This window comes from Mercurialis annua, linkage group LG7 (genome assembly GCF_937616625.2).
Source record: "Mercurialis annua linkage group LG7, ddMerAnnu1.2, whole genome shotgun sequence".
In the NCBI taxonomy this organism is placed as follows: domain Eukaryota; kingdom Viridiplantae; phylum Streptophyta; class Magnoliopsida; order Malpighiales; family Euphorbiaceae; genus Mercurialis; species Mercurialis annua.
The window spans coordinates 33,158,242-33,177,570 of NC_065576.1; the positions used below are offsets into that span (position 1 = coordinate 33,158,242).

At 36.9% G+C, this 19,329-nt stretch overlaps 2 protein-coding genes across 3 annotated transcripts; both read right to left on the minus strand.

The window, feature by feature from the left end:
• Nucleotides 1–2,801: 2,801 nt before the first annotated feature.
• Nucleotides 2,802–4,011, minus strand: LOC126656113 (transcription factor bHLH117). Its single transcript, XM_050350598.2, has one exon. It carries the CDS (start codon nt 3,987–3,989, stop codon nt 3,195–3,197), a length of 795 nt encoding a protein of 264 aa, XP_050206555.1. The 5' UTR covers nt 3,990–4,011; the 3' UTR covers nt 2,802–3,194.
• Nucleotides 4,012–5,046: 1,035 nt separating this feature from the next.
• Nucleotides 5,047–18,337, minus strand: LOC126656024 (histone-lysine N-methyltransferase ATXR3). Of its 2 annotated transcripts, none has more exons than XM_050350465.2 (20): nt 18,153–18,337; nt 15,307–18,004; nt 15,116–15,184; nt 13,214–14,392; nt 11,298–11,671; nt 10,659–11,216; nt 10,470–10,570; nt 9,234–10,257; nt 9,070–9,141; nt 8,424–8,534; nt 8,224–8,324; nt 7,541–7,640; nt 7,350–7,445; nt 7,010–7,177; nt 6,783–6,908; nt 6,648–6,701; nt 6,131–6,378; nt 5,933–6,041; nt 5,527–5,829; nt 5,047–5,444 (listed from the first exon to the last, which is right to left on the minus strand). In XM_050350465.2, exons 2-20 carry the CDS (start codon nt 17,873–17,875, stop codon nt 5,268–5,270), a joined length of 7,539 nt encoding a protein of 2,512 aa, XP_050206422.1. In that variant the 5' UTR covers nt 17,876–18,004; nt 18,153–18,337; the 3' UTR covers nt 5,047–5,267. The 2 variants fall into 2 exon arrangements, with proteins under 2 accessions (XP_050206422.1, XP_050206423.1); XM_050350466.2 differs by having other exon boundaries at nt 15,307–18,055.
• Nucleotides 18,338–19,329: the final 992 nt, after the last annotated feature.

Below are 19,329 nucleotides of genomic sequence, written 5' to 3' on the forward strand. Positions count from 1 at the left end.
CTATACTAATTATAATGGAGCGGAGTCACAGGAGATCCATTCTCAGGTGATACCGGACTCCTAACAAGAAATCTGAATATATGAGGAAGACGGCCAAATCCGTAGGATCCGCCGATGTATCATTCAACAAGATGAAGACCGAATCCCTTAGGATCCACACAAAGCGCGTTAAACATGGATCCGGACAGATCGCCAGATCTACTATTATATCTCGAAGTATCTTCCTATTTGGACACAATCTCCAACTTAGGAAGATAAGCTCTATCTTAGGAAGACGAGACTATTTAGGAAGACGTTCCTAAATAGGACTCATGTCTTAATAAGGTAGATCACGCCAAATCAGGGTCAATTCCTACAAAGTAGGATTCACTTACCTACTACAACTCTACAAGGTATGCATTCATCTACTATAAAAGGAGCATGAGGTATGCCTAGAAACACAATTTACATTCATATACTGAAAAGACTGCTCAAATCTCTAAACTGACTTTAGCATCGGAGAGTTAATCGGACAACCACCGTCCGGTTAGCTTCTACCCTGTTTTGCAGGTCTCATTCACCGGTTCAGAAGGCAGACTCCATCAGGTCTAATCCAATACAATGGAAGCTGAATTGGATACAAATTACAACATGAATTGGACCTAATTCATTACTAAATTGGGTGCAGTTCATAAACTGACCCGCGCGTCATGCGCAGGTCAGTGTTATATGATCTGGTGCACCAGCTCTTCTGGTGCACCAGATAACGCGTCAGTGCGTGTCAGCTGATGCACTGACGTCAGAAAAGGTGGTATTAGTCAAATGTTTTTATGAGGTAGATGATATTTTTTTCATAATAGCTTGTAATTAGTAAAAATGGTGGGCTTTTTTCTTGTATTTTTGTGATTTTCTCTATTTTTTTTTGTCATTTTTCTTCTACTTTATCTTCTTCTTCATTATTTATTCTTTTCTTCTTCGTCGTTCTTTCATCGCGCCGCCGTCGATCCGCCATTGTTTCGTCGTCGTTCCGCCGTTTTTTCATATTTGATTTTAGCAATTTTTTTAATTCGTGGTGATAAATATGATTTATATTAATTTTCAGATTTAAATAAATTACTCTTGAATTTTTTTTCAACTTTAGATCTAAAAATTTGAATAAGAAACGATGTTACGATGAAAAAATGATTTTCTGCACAAAAAAACAATTTCTGCAAAAACAAACAGCATTTGATTATCATATGAGTATCACTGCAAAAAATGATGGCTGATTATCATGTTGGTATCACTATATTATCATGACGTTATCATAACACTGCAGTATGATAACTAGATGATAATGAAGTATGATAAGGTTATGGTAATTGTATGATAACTCATGAAGAAAAAAAATTACAGAAAGATTTATGATAACTAGATGATAATGGAAAAAAAATTCTAAATATTTTAATACTTAGAGTAAAAACGTGAGTTATTTTCTATAATTTTTCCGTGTTGAGGTAAAAACTGTAAAAAAAATTATTTTTGGTGTAAATACCTAAATTTCCCCATATAAAATGCATCATTTTCTCGCTAAAATGCAATGTTTCTGGTTACGTGGCAAATCGAAATTATAAAAAAAGACATAGTTTATTGGTCTTTTTGTAATGAAAGATATAACTCTATGACTTTTTTTATAATTCATGACAAATTTAATATTCTTTTTATAACAACAAAAATATTTTGTAATAAATGTATAACTCGGTGACCTTTTTAAATTAAAATAAAACATAATGAGCTTTCTGTAAATATCGGTAACCCTAATGACCCAGTGGTATAATATCTAACTTTTTTTATTGGTTCCTATTAAAATTTGTTATTCAATAAGTCCATGTACTATTCAATTTTTATTTCAACAAATATTTATTTTTTCCTTGAATTTTGAACAAAAAATAAATAAGTTCAAACTCATGGTTTTAACAAAAACACTTTTAAAATAAATATTTTGAACAAAAACACCCTCAAAATAGGCATTTTAGCTCGTTATACCCCTTCAACTCCAAATGGTCTAATATTTTATAGCTACAACTCCAATCATTTTGTGCCACCTCAGATAAGGGAGTAAAATGAGCGAATCAAGTTGTAGGCGTTTTTGTCCAAAACATGAACTTGTCTTTAATTGATATTTTGTGAGAAGTTGAGGGAGCAAAATGAACCTTTTTGATTCTTATTTAATAGATCTGTTTAGGATATTAAACTCTGTAAATCACCAAGATTTTTAAATTATAGAAAGATCACTAAACAAATTTTTCTTATAAAATAGTCACTGAATTATATTTTTTATTACAAAAGAGTTCACTTGTATAAAACATACCGTTTTCATGCGAAAAAACAACATTTCTGCTTACGTGGCAAGCCGAAATTACAAAAAAGAATATAGTTTAGTCACCTTTTATAATAAAAGATATAACTAATTGACTTTTTGTAATAAACGAAAAATTTAGTGTTCTTTTCATAACAACAGAAACATTTTTGTAATAAAAGGTATATTTCAGTAACCATTTTATAAAAAAAATTATTTAGTGACCTTTCTGTAATTTAAAAAAAGTTTAGTAATCTATAAAATTTAATATCCAATCTTTTTATTAACGGAAGTTATTAGTATGTGGTTCAGTCACCGTTAAATGATTAGCAAATCTAATAGTCAGAAATAACAAAAGTTTCATAATTTCAATAGCCCCATGTAATTATAATTTTATGTTTATTTAATCTCTCTCCAAATCTAAAGTTAAGTGGACATTCAACGCGCGCCTTTCGTGGTGCCTTCTTTTGTCCAAAAAACCGCGTAAAAAATCAGAACAAATTAAATAAAAGGACTAAAAATAACAAATATTTGAAAAGGGATAAACAAATTATTTAAACAAAAGGGCCTAAGGATTGGTTTGGCTTTTTGTGTTTCTATCTGAGACACACCGACAGTGCAGCAGTATCGTACTATGTAACAAATTCAGTGGCATCATTGTGCTATGCATATTCTGTACCTTGGCAATGAGCAACTAATACACAATACTTACACTCGTCACCCCAAAACATTAAACAAAATTAAACAAAATTTAAAACCTTGTTTTTACAATACTTGCTCTCTGTTTTTGTTTTAAGGTTAAATTTCTAAGCTGGCCAACATTTAAAGATCAAAATATAATAGAAAAAACTAGCATCCAAAACATACCCATCAAGCCTTAATTAATGTGATTAAACTGAAGATTCAAGAAAGCAGCCAAGTCCCTTGCTCTTGCATGCTGATCAGCAACAAATTTCTTGAACTGCTCAATAGAGAACACACAACACCCTTGCGAATACAATCTGTTCTGAGCCTCACCAGTGTTCAAAAGAATCTGCAAAAGCTGTTGCCTACTCAACAATCCCATAGTCCCACCACAAACAGACACATCATCCTCACTCTCAGCAGCATTATCCGTGTTATAATAATAATAACCGCTCGGAGGAGACAACGACGAAGACGAGGAGTCATCCATGTCGAGAAACGGCATGGTTTCGAGAGCTTGAACTTGAGCTTGCAAGAACTTGACATACTTAAAAGCTTCACCAAGTAAAGTAGCAGTGTCCATTTTTTTGTCCCAAGGCATTAGCTTACGTAACTCGCGTATCTTATCGCTCATTCTCTGCCTGTCGATTCTCTTCTTGCTCTTGTTCTTCTGAACACCTAGGGTTTGTGTGTTACTGTTGGTTCCGCTGAAAAGCGAGGCGTAACGATGATGAAAGGAAGGTGGTGGGAGGTGGTTTAAGTCGAAGAAGTTGAGCGTTGGGTCGTCAGGGTAATGGTAAGTTGTTTCTGTTGAAGGGATAGAAGTGAAGAAATTATCAGCGGCGAAAAAGGAGAAACTCGGCGGCGGCGGCGGAGGGTGGTGGTGGTGGTGGTAAAGAGAGGGCGGGGGAGGTAATGGGAGGAGAGATTGAAGAGAAGTATAAGCAGAATCATGATCGTTAATATTTGCATTCATTTCTCCATCCATTTTCTCTACAAAAATTATATAAACCAGAGAGGATATATATAATGAGAGGAGGAATAAACAGAGAGAGGGGGGACACGTGTTGATAGGAGAGAGGCTAAAGATTACAGTACAACAGTGGGTGTGAGATGGTGAAAGGCGGCGACACGGGAATTGATGATGATCCCAGGTGCAGTGTGCGTGTTGTTGCTGACACTGTACTATACTCTGCTTCTTTTGGCTTCTATCTAAATTTGTGATATTATCCTTTATACGACTACAAATTCAATTTCCACTTCATTACTCCCTCCGTCCCGTTTAAGAAGTTCCATATTCTATTTTGGGATGTCCCATTTAAAAAGTCCCATTACTATTTTTAGAATACTTTTCCATTGAATATCCTATTTTACCCTTATTTTAGTTATCTTAAAAGAGTTTTATGGAAAATTCCACTATCATTAATAGGGGCAAAACATGAAAAAACATGAAAAGACAAGAATAATTAATGTTTTCTTAATCTGTGTGTAAAGTCAAATGGGACTTCTAAGTGGGACGGAGGGAGTATTATTTTTCTCCTCGAGCCGAGTTGAAACACCGCCATGTTCGAGCTCGACTCGAATCTAAATTTGAAACTCAAAACTCGACTCGCACTCGGTTGAGTTTCATTTTTAGGAGCTCGAACTCGATAGTATAATTGAATCGATTATCTATATAAATATCTAAAAATTATATTTTAATATTTAAATAAAAATATTATTATAAATATATATAAATAAAAAGGGTAAAAAAAATAAATTAACCGAAGCTCATTTATGCTCGCAAGCTCATCAAGTTAAATATTTTGGAGCTCAAACTCGACTCGATAATTAACTAAAGTATCTCGAACTCGAGCTCGATTTAATATGAGTCGAGTCGATTTCAAGTAATTTTCAAGTCAGTCCCGAGTAGCTCGCGAGTTAGCTCAACTTGATTACACCCTCAGCCCAAATAACAAATATAACAGAAGCTGACCAATGAAAACAAGCGCCATGGACGCAGAATTGAGAGAACTATGTTTTGTTACCTTTGATATTCACTAAAATTAGAGGTGAAAAAAAATGCTCATTTATCATTTAATGAATTACAAATTACATTTTAGAATTGACAGAAAATTGAACTGTACACAAGAATGAAGAAGAAGAGTAGGGAAGAATGTTTGGGAATGATAATCAATCAACACACCCGCACTAAAAGGGGCAGCTGTTAACTAAATATGACAAATCATTCCAAAACAAAAACTAAAGTGTAGAATTCCTAATTAAATCACCTATCCCACATCGCTTGGTATACCGACGGTCTGTGTTTCAACCAATGTATCATCTCCCTGTCTACAGGAGACTTGCTTAAAACCCCGTCAAGCATTGGGCTCCCTATAACTTTCGGACTACACTTGAATGACCATATTTGGTCCTTCGGCCATGGCTTATGAGGGTACTTTTCCTGTAAATGTCGATATCGAGCAACAGATGAGCGCAACGTATTTTAAATCATCAAATCAAAACAAGAGAATTGCACCACTTACCATTCTTTCCATCATAAGCTTCACAGTCTTGGGCCCATAAATCCGTTGCTGTGATGGCTTCTGAGCTTTTGCATAGAAAGAACTAATGTCAGGTAATGACAAACACCCCCTGCTTGCCTTACCCAGCGTACAATCTGGTTCTATATACGTCTGGATGTGCCAATATATCAACTGCCCCATACAATAATTTTCACCATACGTCTTTCGATATTCATATGTACCTCCCCCCAATTTTTCAGCTGACTTAGGACCCAAGTCAAGCGGGCTGATGTGAACTGCTGAAGAAGTAAATGACTCGTATCCCTGTAGGTCAATGTATTACACAATTATTAAATAGAGAACGCAAGCTGATGTCCACCAAAAAAAAAGTTAAAAATGCCAATTGTACAAATAAAACAAGGACTACCTGAACTCTAAAGAAGCATCTTGTATATGCATAGACATGGATCAAATCAGCTGCAGCATCATGTCGACATTTGTACGTGCATGGAAGGCTCCGGACTTCATCCCTCAACCTTCAAAAATAAAAATCAGGACTCCTATTGCAAGTTTTAAGGACATACGGAAACAAAAAGAGAAAAATGAACCTAGGTGGGCTACCCACCACAATAAACATTTGTGAAGCTCTTTCTGAATGTTATCTGAATTAGATGGATCACGAGCACATATCTTGGACCTGAGATCATTTAGCACATCCTCTTCAACGTGAGGGGCCATGCAGTGAAGAAGCTCGTCAACAAGTGACCCTTCCCCTTTCCAAAGGAAAGAAACAGTTTCTTCTGCAGTCAGCCTCTCCAATGGAGGTGGGGCTTTTTTTGGATCACCGAACAAGCATCTCATCACGTATCTCACCTGTACACATTGTTCAAAACAGGGAAAATTTGATGAATTTATGTTCTCTGAAGAGACCTTAGAATAAGAACAGCAAGGCTTAAAATATCACAAGGTGATCATCATTTAACTTTCCCACAATTTGACTCCACGACCTATAACTGTGACATCAAGGCTTCGAATCATTTGTAATGCAACTTCATGGTTCACAGTCATAGATGATCATTTACATAGTAGCATACAGAAAAAAGAAAACTCCCCCATATCAAGTGAAAACGGGTACCACCAACCTTGTCAAGAGTTACTGCCAAATTCTGAAGCCTCTGGTTGTAGACGCCTTCAGCCTACCTCAAAAAAAAAAGCATGCAAGATGAGCATCTGGAAGCGTGATTCCTCAAAATAGAGAACTCGCACACAGCACTTACCTGAACCTCAGCATCACTTTTCTCAACCTCAAGACAAATATCTGAAAAGTATTTCCGTTTTTCTTCCAAATTATGTCTTAAAATTTCCTCAGGAAGCTTTGTTCTCTCCAAATTAATGAAGCGCACCTTCAAAAAAAAAGTCAGAGAAGTGAACGGAATATAACAGCTAAGGTTTTTTTCGAAAATAAAAGGCAAATCACAAAACTTTATACGGAAGTAAGACCCACCAGACGAGCAGAGTATGCAACCACCCAATCTGGCAATCCACCAAGCAAACAACTGCCTAATCCAGCTCTCCCCAAGTCAAGATAATCTTCTTCAGATACAGAATTTATTTCACAAGCTTCAAGCATTAGATGATGGCGATCCAGCATGCTATGCCACTCCTTCAGTACCTGATAAACAGAAAGATCCAATTAACTAAAAATATAATGGCTTTGAAAATTAGGGTCCAAGTTGCTATTAAAATTCAATAAGGTGGAACTTTACAATAAAACAAAAGATGGTACTTTCACTTTAGAATAAAAATTACACTGATTAAAATGTAAAATTACATGCACTATGTACCTTCTGAAAAGCTCCTTCACCTGTCAAATTTAAGTAGCTTCCACGACAAACTTGACTTCCACACAAACATACAGAAGCCTCGTATTCTTCCTTACTCTACAATATGAGAAACCAAATATTGTAAACCAACTTCTGATGAAATATATCATTGCTTTATATAAATTAAAACTGATAAGACAAAAGATATTTACCTCTGTAACAGAATTGTAATCAAATGTAATCTCCTCGCCGTATTGAATTTCTCGTACAGTGTAGATTCCAATCTGATACTGTCCATCTACAGCAGTCACTCTGCATTATAGAGAGTAGGCTATAACTATGATAAAAGATGGCAAATATTACACTAAAATTAAAATCCGAATGTTTTCATACTAATTACTATTGGATTAAGACTATGCTTCACTTTGAAAATAAAATCAATCAAGCAACGTATACATAAAAAAGATGCAGAATTATCCCATTAATAAATAGCTTCATAAATGTAATTTTAAAGAGAAACTATTCCGAATCTAACTTAAAGATTCATTTCATGCCAAAGGAATTGAGACATAAAAAAGATGAAAAACATAGAAAAAACTTGCGAACATTTTCCATCTAAAATTTTTTAGGCTAAAATAACAAATTGGTATTAGCATCACTGTTTGTTTCATGTTTTAAGAGAGAAAGGAACTTATAAAATTTTCTAATTCCAGGAGACTAATGTCATCCAGAGTATATTTCATTTCCATTTCCCACCCAGCTCCCCACATCCATCGTTACTGTACAAAAAAGAAGACATTCAACAAATTATGGTGCCTATCTAAGTGTTGCGATAGTCATAGAACATTCTCTTCACTTGGACAGGAAATATATGCAACCAGGGAAGGGAACTCACTTTGCTTCACAATTAGGTCTGCATGAGTGACAAATTCGACTTGCATAGTTTGCTTTGTGCATAGCATCAACCACCACCAGATCAAAACCATCTGCATCCCCCTGTCGAACAATAGTAATAAAAATCAGGTCAAAATGTTTTTTAATAAAAAAATAAAGTATGACAAACCTATAGCAGTGAAGTTCGGAACAAAACAATACCTTTGGCCTCTCTAAATAAATGTTGTAAAATTCAGGAGCTGGTTCTTTACTATCTTTCTGCAAAGAACGAATGCCATCTTGCTTCTCAAACCATTTCCAAGCAGGATAAACCTGTGAACATAATTTTGAAGGAAGAAAATTTAAAGTCACAAATCTCAAAGAAACTCACTGCAAACAGAAGGGTAATCAAGAGATAAGCACAGTTTACATGTATTAAATAAAGCTTGCTTATAAACAAATAAATTCCACGGTTTACAAGAATAGGAACAGATAAAAATTGCACGAACAACAAGCACCAGGTGTTTTTTATTGAAAGTCTCTACCATAATTTTTCAACAATAATTGTTTGAAGCATGAATCCTAGGACCACATTAGATAGCATGTACAGTCTTCTCATATAAAATTATGCATAGTATTACATTTGAGAGTTGTTGATAAATGGTAACTCAAGTCTTTCATGAATGTGCTATTGGCTTAGAAAAGCATCATTGTTTGCATTTATTAGACATCTCTTGATAATTTTTATTTTAGAATCGAGCGCTGACATTTTATAAATGGTAAGAATACTTCAAAATTTAGCAAAATATCATCTCCACCACGCTAAATGATTCATAAAAGTAACTGCCCAGCTACTATGAATACGCACCTCTCCTAAAAACTCCACAACAAAATCTTCTTCTGCAAAACCACCTTTTTTGTTGCAAACAACGCCAAGACCCTAAAATACAGATAAGAAACAAAAAACAGAACTAGCAATTAGTACCATATGGAATCATTATTAGGACCATAGAGAAAGAGGGTGCCCTATACCTTCCTGTAAGCAACATAGTTATCATCACGACGACTATTTATGGCCTTGAGGATGGCCTGGCAAGTCTTCATTGTCCGTATATCACAATCCTCTTCAGCAAATGTTTCTATTTCTTCTAGAATAGGCTTCAATGAATATTTCATTGGAGTGTTACTAGTACCAGTAAAGCGCCTAACTTGCTTATTCAGTGTTGGAAGGAGCATGTCTTCAATGAACAAATATTTCTCCGATATACTCCAATCCAATTCTTCAGGCATTGAATCCAGTAAGAGATTATGAGTATAGGGATCGATTCCATAAACTTCTTGTTCTAAAACTTCATCTCCAAGTTGCTTCCTAGGCTTATACTCCTTAACTTCAGGAAGCTCCATATCTTCAGTACCATTTTTCTGAGCATCAAGTTTCTCAGTGTAATCATCTGGCAAAGAAACACACATCTTCCGTTGCACGTCCTCCTCATCCGCTACAATAACATAGTGATCTATAACTTCATATTTCCTAGTGACTGGAGGAACCAGACCTGCTTTCGTCATGCGTGCACCCCATTCACGCTCGTCTATCATGGAATCTAAACCCTCATCTTCCATAAAGAACCCACTCCCTCTAGAGTCCTTAAATCGACTTTCTGATTGGAAATCCAAGTCGCTTTCTGTATCTGAAGCTGTACTATCACTATCACTCTGGCCATCTTCAGAAGACTTGTCAAATCCATCAGAAGTTTCACTTCCAGATTCCAATGTTTTTCTGTTCAATTTGGATAAGCGCCTTCTGATATCCCTATCAGATGCATATTCTCCATAATCAAGTGTAGCTCCATTACTCCTGTTAAAGTGTTTCTTTTCAGCGAGTAACTTCTTCTTAGATTTAATTGGACCATAACCATCTGCAGTCAAATCATCTTTCCATGACTTCATTAATTCATCTCTTTCATAGGAAAACTTAGGACTGTCTTCCAAACGTGACGCGAGTTTGAGAAATAATGAAATAATGCGATTCATGTCTCCAGCACCTCGATTCTTTGCTCTGCATCATATGACAAACATCTGGGTAACGAATAATAGACAGACACAGACATGCAAAAACTACAAATAGACACTTTCATGATCAACTTTTTTTATTCTTTTACAATCATAGATAGCACAAACTGGTATGGAAGAGCATAATGGTCAAGGGGGAATTTAAAATTGCTCTGCTTGGAAAACAACTAATGCATATAACAATCACGACAAACTTACTTTATTGCATCCCTGCACATGCGACTGATATCCTCTTTTACCGACCTCAAACCATGCCCAAGGTAATAACCTTTTTTCATCTTATCCTCAATTTCTGCTACCTGATTAAGGAAGAGGTTAAGATATGTGAGCAACAAAGAAAAAATGTAAGGTAGGACATCTAAATGCAAAACAAACTATTAGCAATACCTTGGACACAAAAAAATCAAAGGTATTCTCTTTCATGATGTCCTTCAAGCCGCAAGCAATAAATCCCTCCATCCTCTTGTAGCCATTTTCAGATTTCTTAATGGCCCATCGCCTCATACGAGCATCCCTAGAAACAATTGATGATGACCTTCTAGCATCAAACAATTTTGAACGTTTATACAAACTCCGTCGAAATAATTGATTTGCGGAGTCCCTCTTATTCACACTATCAAAATACTCTTTCAGGTCACTAAAATCATCAGTATCACCATTCAGACCTTTAGATTTATATGACATAGGAGTTCTGTCACTAATCTGATTAAGGCTCTTTATTTTAGAAGATGACTCCTCAAAGATCCCTAAACCTCGTGAACCACGAGATTTTATCCATCTCACATCAGGAAATTTAAGGGTCAACTCCTTGAACTGGCTGCAACCTCTAATATCAATAGAAGATAAACAAGGGAATGAGCGAAGAATATCTTCAAGTGAGGCTGGAGTAACATTCCGGCAACCAACCAGCACCATTGAATTTATCCTTCCTTTGCTGTAACCATTCTGCGATCAAATAGATATGTTAACTGGGTAAACAAAGAACCTGACAACAGCAGGTAGAGCCACAATATATAAAGTATTTACCATAATATTCCAGATCAATAAGTCGGTGCAGTTAGGACCCAATTTTGAGAAATCAACTTGTTGTGTGATATCCTTGTAAAAGGTGGCAGCAGCTCTCCAGTGCTTGCAAGTCAAAGAAGCAAAGACAAGTGATTTCATGTCAGATCTCATATAGTGAAAAACTCGTGCCAGCATATGACCGTCCAGTAGACCCCAGCTTCCCAACTCAGTGTCTGAGCATGCACTTTTTTCTCCATGAAAAACAGAATCGCCACACAACTCTTCAAAAGTAGTTTCATCCTTTTGAAAACTATGAACGTCTTCGTCTATAATATAGTCTTCATCACTTCCATCAACCTGAAGCCGAGCTCTTTTGACAGCACGCCCATCAATTTCTGAAATTAACCAAGGACCAAAAACAAACATAAATTGCAAATTATAGGAATATCATGTGCACTTACAAAATCAAAAAAAAAAAAGCAAAAAAGAGTCTAAATCAAGGAACTAGCGAAAATGTGATTAATGATGAAAAGTCAGAAAATAAGGCCCATGACACATCTAGACCGCCGACAGAACTCAGTCTAAACCTTCAACATAAGGCCTTTAAGAAATGGTTCATCAATTTAAAAGAAAGATATGAAGAAAGTCATACACATACAACACATATATATTCACCAAAATAACACAATAAAAACAGTCATAATAAATCACATTGGATAGCAAGTGCAACCTTGTTGGTGGAGAAGAAAGAATGAGGGAGAAGAGAAGAAAACTACAGTTGATAGACATGAAATCCAACAAAAATTTTAAAAAAAAGTCAAAGATGGAAAACCAGCAGTTAAAGTGAAAGAAACACAATGATTTCAAAAATCCATATTACATAAGCACATCTATATTAAAAACATAACAGCCACAGTAAAATAAAGGCAAAGAGCCGAAGAAGGTAAGGTCTACTGAAAATGCTAACAAATAGTGATCCCAATTCTCTGTGAATAGAAATTAAAAAAATTTGAGCCAGATAAATAAATAAAATATAATGAAATGCAAAATGGGGAATGGGGAATGGAAAAGATCAAACAATACACATGCAAAAGCACTTTCAAGTACTGCCATTTGATAACACTAAAAGGAAACATATTTACATTAAGGGTTACAAGTTACTTGCACAATTTTATAGCTAGAAGAAATCCATTTAATTTTGTCAATTACAAACACAGCCTTTCATATTAATCTCAAATTTGGCTAAAAAATGAACCCGTATATGCCAAAACTATCAACTTGCTAACATGGCATATATTATGTAAAATATAATTATAATAACATCTAATAAATGTAAGACTTGGAAAAACACCTAGTTTAGAACCAAGTGTTTTCTCTCTACTCTTCATTCTCACTCTTTATGCATGCCTGATGAAAAAACTAATTTCTATGTAAATTTGGCCTTGATATTGCAAATTTGAGAGTTTTGGGATACATCCTCCTAGATTTGGATAAAATTAAGAGTTTAAGTGTAAAAGTGACAAAAATGAAAGAATTGCCCAACTGCAATTTTGATTAAGGTTTTGGAATTTTTGACATTAACCTTGAGGATAAGCTAAATCATTAATTGAATATGTCGCAATGACACGTGAGATGCATCAGAATAGAATATATGCAATTTGTTTTAACAACGATTCACACTTATTCGGTAAGCATTTTATATTAAAATAAATTCAGCACATAGCTGTATCAAAAAATAAGAGATGCAAACAAAACAGAAAAAAGAATAAGATCAGGTGAGCTTTTTCCTAGGAAACATCTTAGCATACTACTAATAAATCGATCATTCCTTAGCAGAGCCTTGCCTGACAGTACAATTGCTCTCCAGTAAATTTGAAATGACATCACCAGTTTTGTTTTAAGTATTATCAGTTTAGTTTTAAGTATTTTGTCCATACCTTTTTTTCGGTATACATGGCCATCAACCTCCTTCTTAGGCTGTTTTGCAGTGATCCAAGGATCCAATACATCATTTATGGCAGCAGCAAACTCTCGGCTCTTGAAAGATTTCATTACCAATTCATGTAGCTTCCCACAGGTATAACCAATGAACTGTGGGTGCTGCCTATGGAACCCGACGGAATTTGCATTATTTTCATTGTTTGCAGCACCCTGAAATTTAGAAGAAGTTGAAGAATCACCAGAAACTGTAATTTGCTCCTGTGGAATTTTAAGAGGGACTTCAGAAGACTCTGTGAGAGGATTAACTGGAACCCACACTCTATCAAGTTTCCTAAAAACACTGCTCCATTGCTTAATAGCACCTTGACTTGCCAGGACCTGAAGCTCAGCAAAAGATGAAGGCCCTTGTTCATGCCCAGAACCATCAAGATAGTACCACTCACCCAAATGTAGCTGTAAATCATCCACGGTGCAGATACGGTCTTTAGGAGTATTAATGAATGAAATTGACCTGCAAGAGCCCTGAGCATCTTGATCATTTCTGGATTGAGAATCACCTTCTGCCATCAGTCTCTTTACATCATTAGCAGCAGAGAGTATCCGAGAGGACCTTGAAGGGTACCTATCCTTACCTCGAACTTTTGTACGTGGTTCTGAAACAAATGAGCCGTGGTCCTTCACAACACATGCATTTATTCTGACAACTGAAAGCATAGTGCCCTTCACCCCTCTACTTATAGATGGCTTAGCAAGAGTTCTGCCGGAACCCCCACATTCGTTTTTTTCATCTGTGGAGGAGAAAGCCCAAGGCGGCAATTCGAGCCTTCGACTTTGAGAAGGATGATATAAATCATCTTTTCTATGCCAGCGAGGGTCTTCAGTCCCTGATTTTGGCATTTGACATAATGGATAGCCATCAGTTAGAACAAGCTTCCTTTGAGAAAATCTATCCTGGACGGTCTCGTCAGTCCTCTTCCAATCCCCACCTTTGCACGGCCATTGGCCAGAAAACCAATCAGCAGAATCCACAAAACAGACACTGCCTTGATCCGTGTCAGAGGTTGTACTTGAAGTCACTTCAACAGCTTCTTTTGGTTTCATGTCCGAACATCTAGATAATTCATTATTGTTTTGACAATGTTGTTCTGCAACACATGCTTGGTTCCAATTAAAGTCTGTGGCAAAACAAATAAACTTGTTAATAGTCATGAAATTAATATCCTGCTTCCACTAGTTAACATTTTTGTTGAGCATAAAGCTGGTCTCCAGTATATTTTACTACATCTAACGCCAAGGTTACTTTCTTAGTTCATTAGAGTGTAAGATAAACACAGTTGCATTTCTAATAAACTTCATATGCTACCTTCTAAATAATAAAAAGGCCAAAAGTTTGTTATTTAAAATTCAAGAGCTACAAGAGATTATGATGATTTAATGATGAAAGACATGAGAATACAGCATGAGACACCAATTGAGCCCCCTGCCAAGATCAGAAAAATCCAAAGTTCCATCCATAAGGCCAGAGCAGTTGACATCCTTAACTTACTACATCAACTCTTTTTGTCTACTATGATAAATCACTTCTTAAACCAACAATTTCTATAGGTATGTATAGAAATTTATCTAATTCCCAAAATCCACCTTAAAAATTGAAAAATGACCCGAAAAAATTAGAATATCGTTTCAGTGATTCCAAAATAAAAACGACAGTTAAAGATGTTATAGCAAACAACATCTGGACTGCAAACTTATTTCTTAACATAAATATGCAGCACAGCCAAAAATCCAAATGGTCCAAATGCAGAAATTCCTCAAAGCAAGAATGTCAACCAAGAATCACCTTGCACCAATTTGATCTAATAACTAGTCAAAAAAGCATTAAGAAATAAGACAGATACCTGCACATTTATCTTCTGATTGCCCGCATCTCTCCCATGGCACATGCTCAAAAGTTGTTTGCAGAACTTCTGCAAGATGATAAAAGCAGAAAAAGATATAAGAAATATCCAGAAGAGAATATTCAAATATATATAATAATAAGACAAGAACACCAGGCACAGAGAAAAGACAATACAAGATACAACAGTACCTCCAATAGTCTCTAGTTCCCTGCCAGGAACAACAGTGAAACCCTCCAACAGAACTCCAACCCTTTCATCAATATGGAGATTTTCTAAAGGTTCAACAGCAGCAGTACAGTCATTAAGGCAAGCCAGGGGCTGCCACGAAGTCATTGAAGCTTCTTGGCTACCCTGGTAACCAGGAGGTCCCATATCTGCAAGATCTGCCAATAGATTTCCAGGTGCCTCTGGAGGACTTGCCAGCTGAGTTACAGTGTCTGAGACAATAGATACAAAATTGGAATTCACCGATGGTGAAACAGCATTTTCAATGGTTAGCCATCTGTCACTATCCAAGTGCTTGACCAAGTGATCAGCCACAAGAACTCCCCCAGCCACCAGTGCCTTAAGGTCGCTTATCTTTGCAGGTCCACATTCCAGGCCAAAATAGTCAAGGTAAAACCATTTTCCAGTAGAAGAATCAGCCATTGCAGGGACATGAGGTGGCGTATCACATATATCCATGTCTTCCTCCATAGATAGAAGTTCTTCAGGAGGAGGTCCGTCAATATGAGGAGATTCTTTGTCATTCATCCTTGGACTCTGAGACTGTTCTTCCTTGTGAGAATCAGAACTGACATTGTTTTCTTCCAATCCTTTAATATTAGGCTTACCATTTATCTCTTGGGATTCCTTAGCTGAAAGTTGAGAATCGCCTTCATTAGAGTCTTTCTGGGTGAATTTTTCCTCCTTGCCTTTACTAGCAATCAGTGAATTCCGCTTCTCACTTGCACCTCCTTTTCGAATCGGTTCTCTATGACTGTTGGGCCTCCCTCGATCAAGTGGGGAAAAGTTTGGAGTCCGATCCCTGCGATCATAATGCCTGTCCTGTGAGGACCGTTCTGAACAACCAGGACTTCTTCTATAATCATAATGACGGCTCCGGTCATATGGGGATTTATCACGAGCATATGGAGATCTATCACGTACATATGGAGACTTTTCAAGTACATATGGGGACCTCTCAAGTACATATGGCGACCTCTCTCGGCAAAAGGGCGACCTCTCCCGGCCATAGGGTGACCTCTCACGGCCATATGGTGATCTGTCCCGGCCATAAGGTGATCTTTCTCGGCCATAAGGTGATCTTTCTCGGCCATAAGGTGATTTCTCAAGAACATAGGGTGATCTTTCCCGCCTATATGGGGATCTCTCACGACGGGCAGGACTCCGTCCCCTGTGATCATAGTAACGTGACAGAGCACGCGGAGACCGCTCAGAATGCCCAGGACTACGCCCATGCCTATCATAAACTACTTTGGAAGGCAAAGCAGGTTCATGATGCCTGGAGGTGTACTTCTCTAATGAAGATATTCTTGTAGCAGTAGTAGAAGAGGAAGGGTTTCTATAAAATCTTTCAACAGAATGACGTGAATAGTGCTCTGGATGACCATTGCGGGCAGCGTCCTCAGAAAGTCTTCTGCTTTTCGCGCACCCATAATCCCCATAATCCCCATAATGTTTCCGCTCACTGATATCAGACTCAGCACCATACCGCTTCAACCTGTTACCAGAAACGTACTCTCTTCCATAATTCTTGTCATTGCTGTAATCACTCTTATACGGTCCCTCTTCATCAACAATCTTTGAGCTGATCCTTAAATTCCTGTCCATGCCATTTTCCCACCTCGAAGAACTTTTACTGTGCTGACTACTCCCACTCCGACTAAATTCTTTCCTTCTATAAATGTCATCAGCAGAATATTTCCCTGAAGGTGGGGTACGTTCTGTACTCATTTCATACTTGCCACGGGATGGTTTATTATAACAATTGTCGTCTTTATTATTCCATCTGTCTGGAATAAACTCTCCTTTCTCAACTTCATCTCTGGCAAAATCCCCTTTTCTCCATCTACCAGGACCCAGAATACCCTCTCCCTTGATCTCGCTCTTCTCAATTTCGCTTCTCCTCGTCGGCGCTGCGACCACTGCCCTCTTCTCCGATGAAATAAACTCCCCATTTTCAACTTCTGCTGATTTGGGTGGCCACTTCAAAGTCCCCAATTCACCCTCTTCAACGTCATCTTTATTATTATTATTAACAACACTGTTATTACTACTCTGCACCGTGTTATCACCAGAATTCAGTTTGTTGTCAGCTTCCTTCTCCTTGACAATTACCTTTCCCACGTTATCTTTACTAATAACTTTAACTGCCTTCTCACCTCCCAACTGACTCTTGTCTGCTGCCACTACTTTCTTCACTGTAACAACCTTTTTCACCTTAATTATCTTCTTCAAAACTTTCTTCGGCTTCGTAGCGACCCCATTGGTGGCGCCACTTCCATTCGTGCTACTATTTTTAACTACGCTGCCATTGCTCTTGCTGTCCTTGTTCGTGTTCGTGGCGGTTTTGCCTCCGGTGCTTGTAGCACAAAGTGTTGCGGTGGCTGCTCCTGCTGCTGATGTTATACTAGAAGTATTAGTAGTACTAGTCGTAGTAGTAGTAGTGGCGGTATTTTCTTGAATTGATGGAAACCTCTCCATGATAGTATTATGCTGCTGCAAAGGCATGCAAGCGACACCTCCATCGCCCATGGAAAATTCCTCCCTGAAACTCTCCGAAACCCTAATTCTCGTCTTCTCCAGGGCTATTAATACTCATACTTGGCGAAAACAAACCTCTTCGATTCTCCGTCCGCTTCTGTTATCCTCCGAATCAAAACCCTAACAGCAACAAAATCAACGTCAATTAGTCCAATGCGGGCTTCGTTAACCCTAAAATAGCCAGCCAACCAAATCAATTAAATTGAATAAATGAAACCCTAGGGTTTCTATTCAAAAAAATGAAGAAGAAGAAGAAGAAGAGAATTACCGGAAAACTAACGGAGTGAGATGAACAGATCGGCGAATTAACGGTGAAGAAGCTGAGAATTTTTTTTTGTTTCTCTGCAGATCGATAACGAATGAGAAAAAAAGAATAACAGCTCTGGCTTTAATTTTATTTTATAAATTGTTTTTCTTTTTGGGTAAATCTTTGTGTTTCTCTCGCTCGTCTTGTTTTTTGTCTGAAAGGCGAAACCTTCGTGTTTTAATTAATTTCATTATTCTTTTAACTCTAGTTACAAATTTACCCCTAGGAGAAATAGAGAGGAGAGGACATGAAACGACACGTCGTCGAGTTCGCTCTCTGATTTTATTGACTTGGCTTGTCGTGGGTCCAACACAGCCAGGTTTTATTTTTGTAAGAGCTGGTGGTTGATTTTGGCGGTTCAATTTGTTTCGAAAAGAGAAATTGGCGGTTCAAGGAATTTGGTTTTGCATAGAGGGTACCGACATTCTTTTAACACGGCAATGTTAGCTTCAATTTTGTCACAAATCAAAGGATTATTTCTTATCAAGCTATGTTGATATTTTTATGTTGAACAAAATTGATCAATGGAAATTTTAAAATCTTAAATAAATTCTTTATTTCAAATATTTATCTAATTTCTTTTACAACTTTAAGAAAATTGTTTTAGAAACTTGTTGACTTCTGTAAATTTGAGATAGTTATATTCGAATTTGCATCAATTCTGACTTGTAAACTAGAAGATTATGTTTACTTTTTAAATAATTGAAATAGGTCTCTCACACAGCACAACAGCATGTCTGTGTCTAACCCTAAACCACCATTAAATCCTAAAACTTCAAACCTTATACCTCCAGCCACTAGCTATGTTCGCCACCACGCAGCAACAAAGTCATATATCGCCAACAATAATTAATTCTGGGGGAATTGAGGAGGCTACCATGGGTGTCATCTATTTTAAGAATTATCCGAAAACTTGGAGATAGCATGATCTTAAAAAGGTATTTGCTGGGTATGGGATGATTGGAAAGGTTTCTCTGGCTACGAAACTCTCTAAATGTAACGTTAGTTTTGGTTTTTAACGTCCGGAATCAAACAAAGCAACATCTTGGATCATTAATAGGTTGAATATGATTTGATCTATCAGAAAGTTCTGACGTCGGGCTTTTGTTTCTAAATTTCCCGAGAGGAAAACTGATGG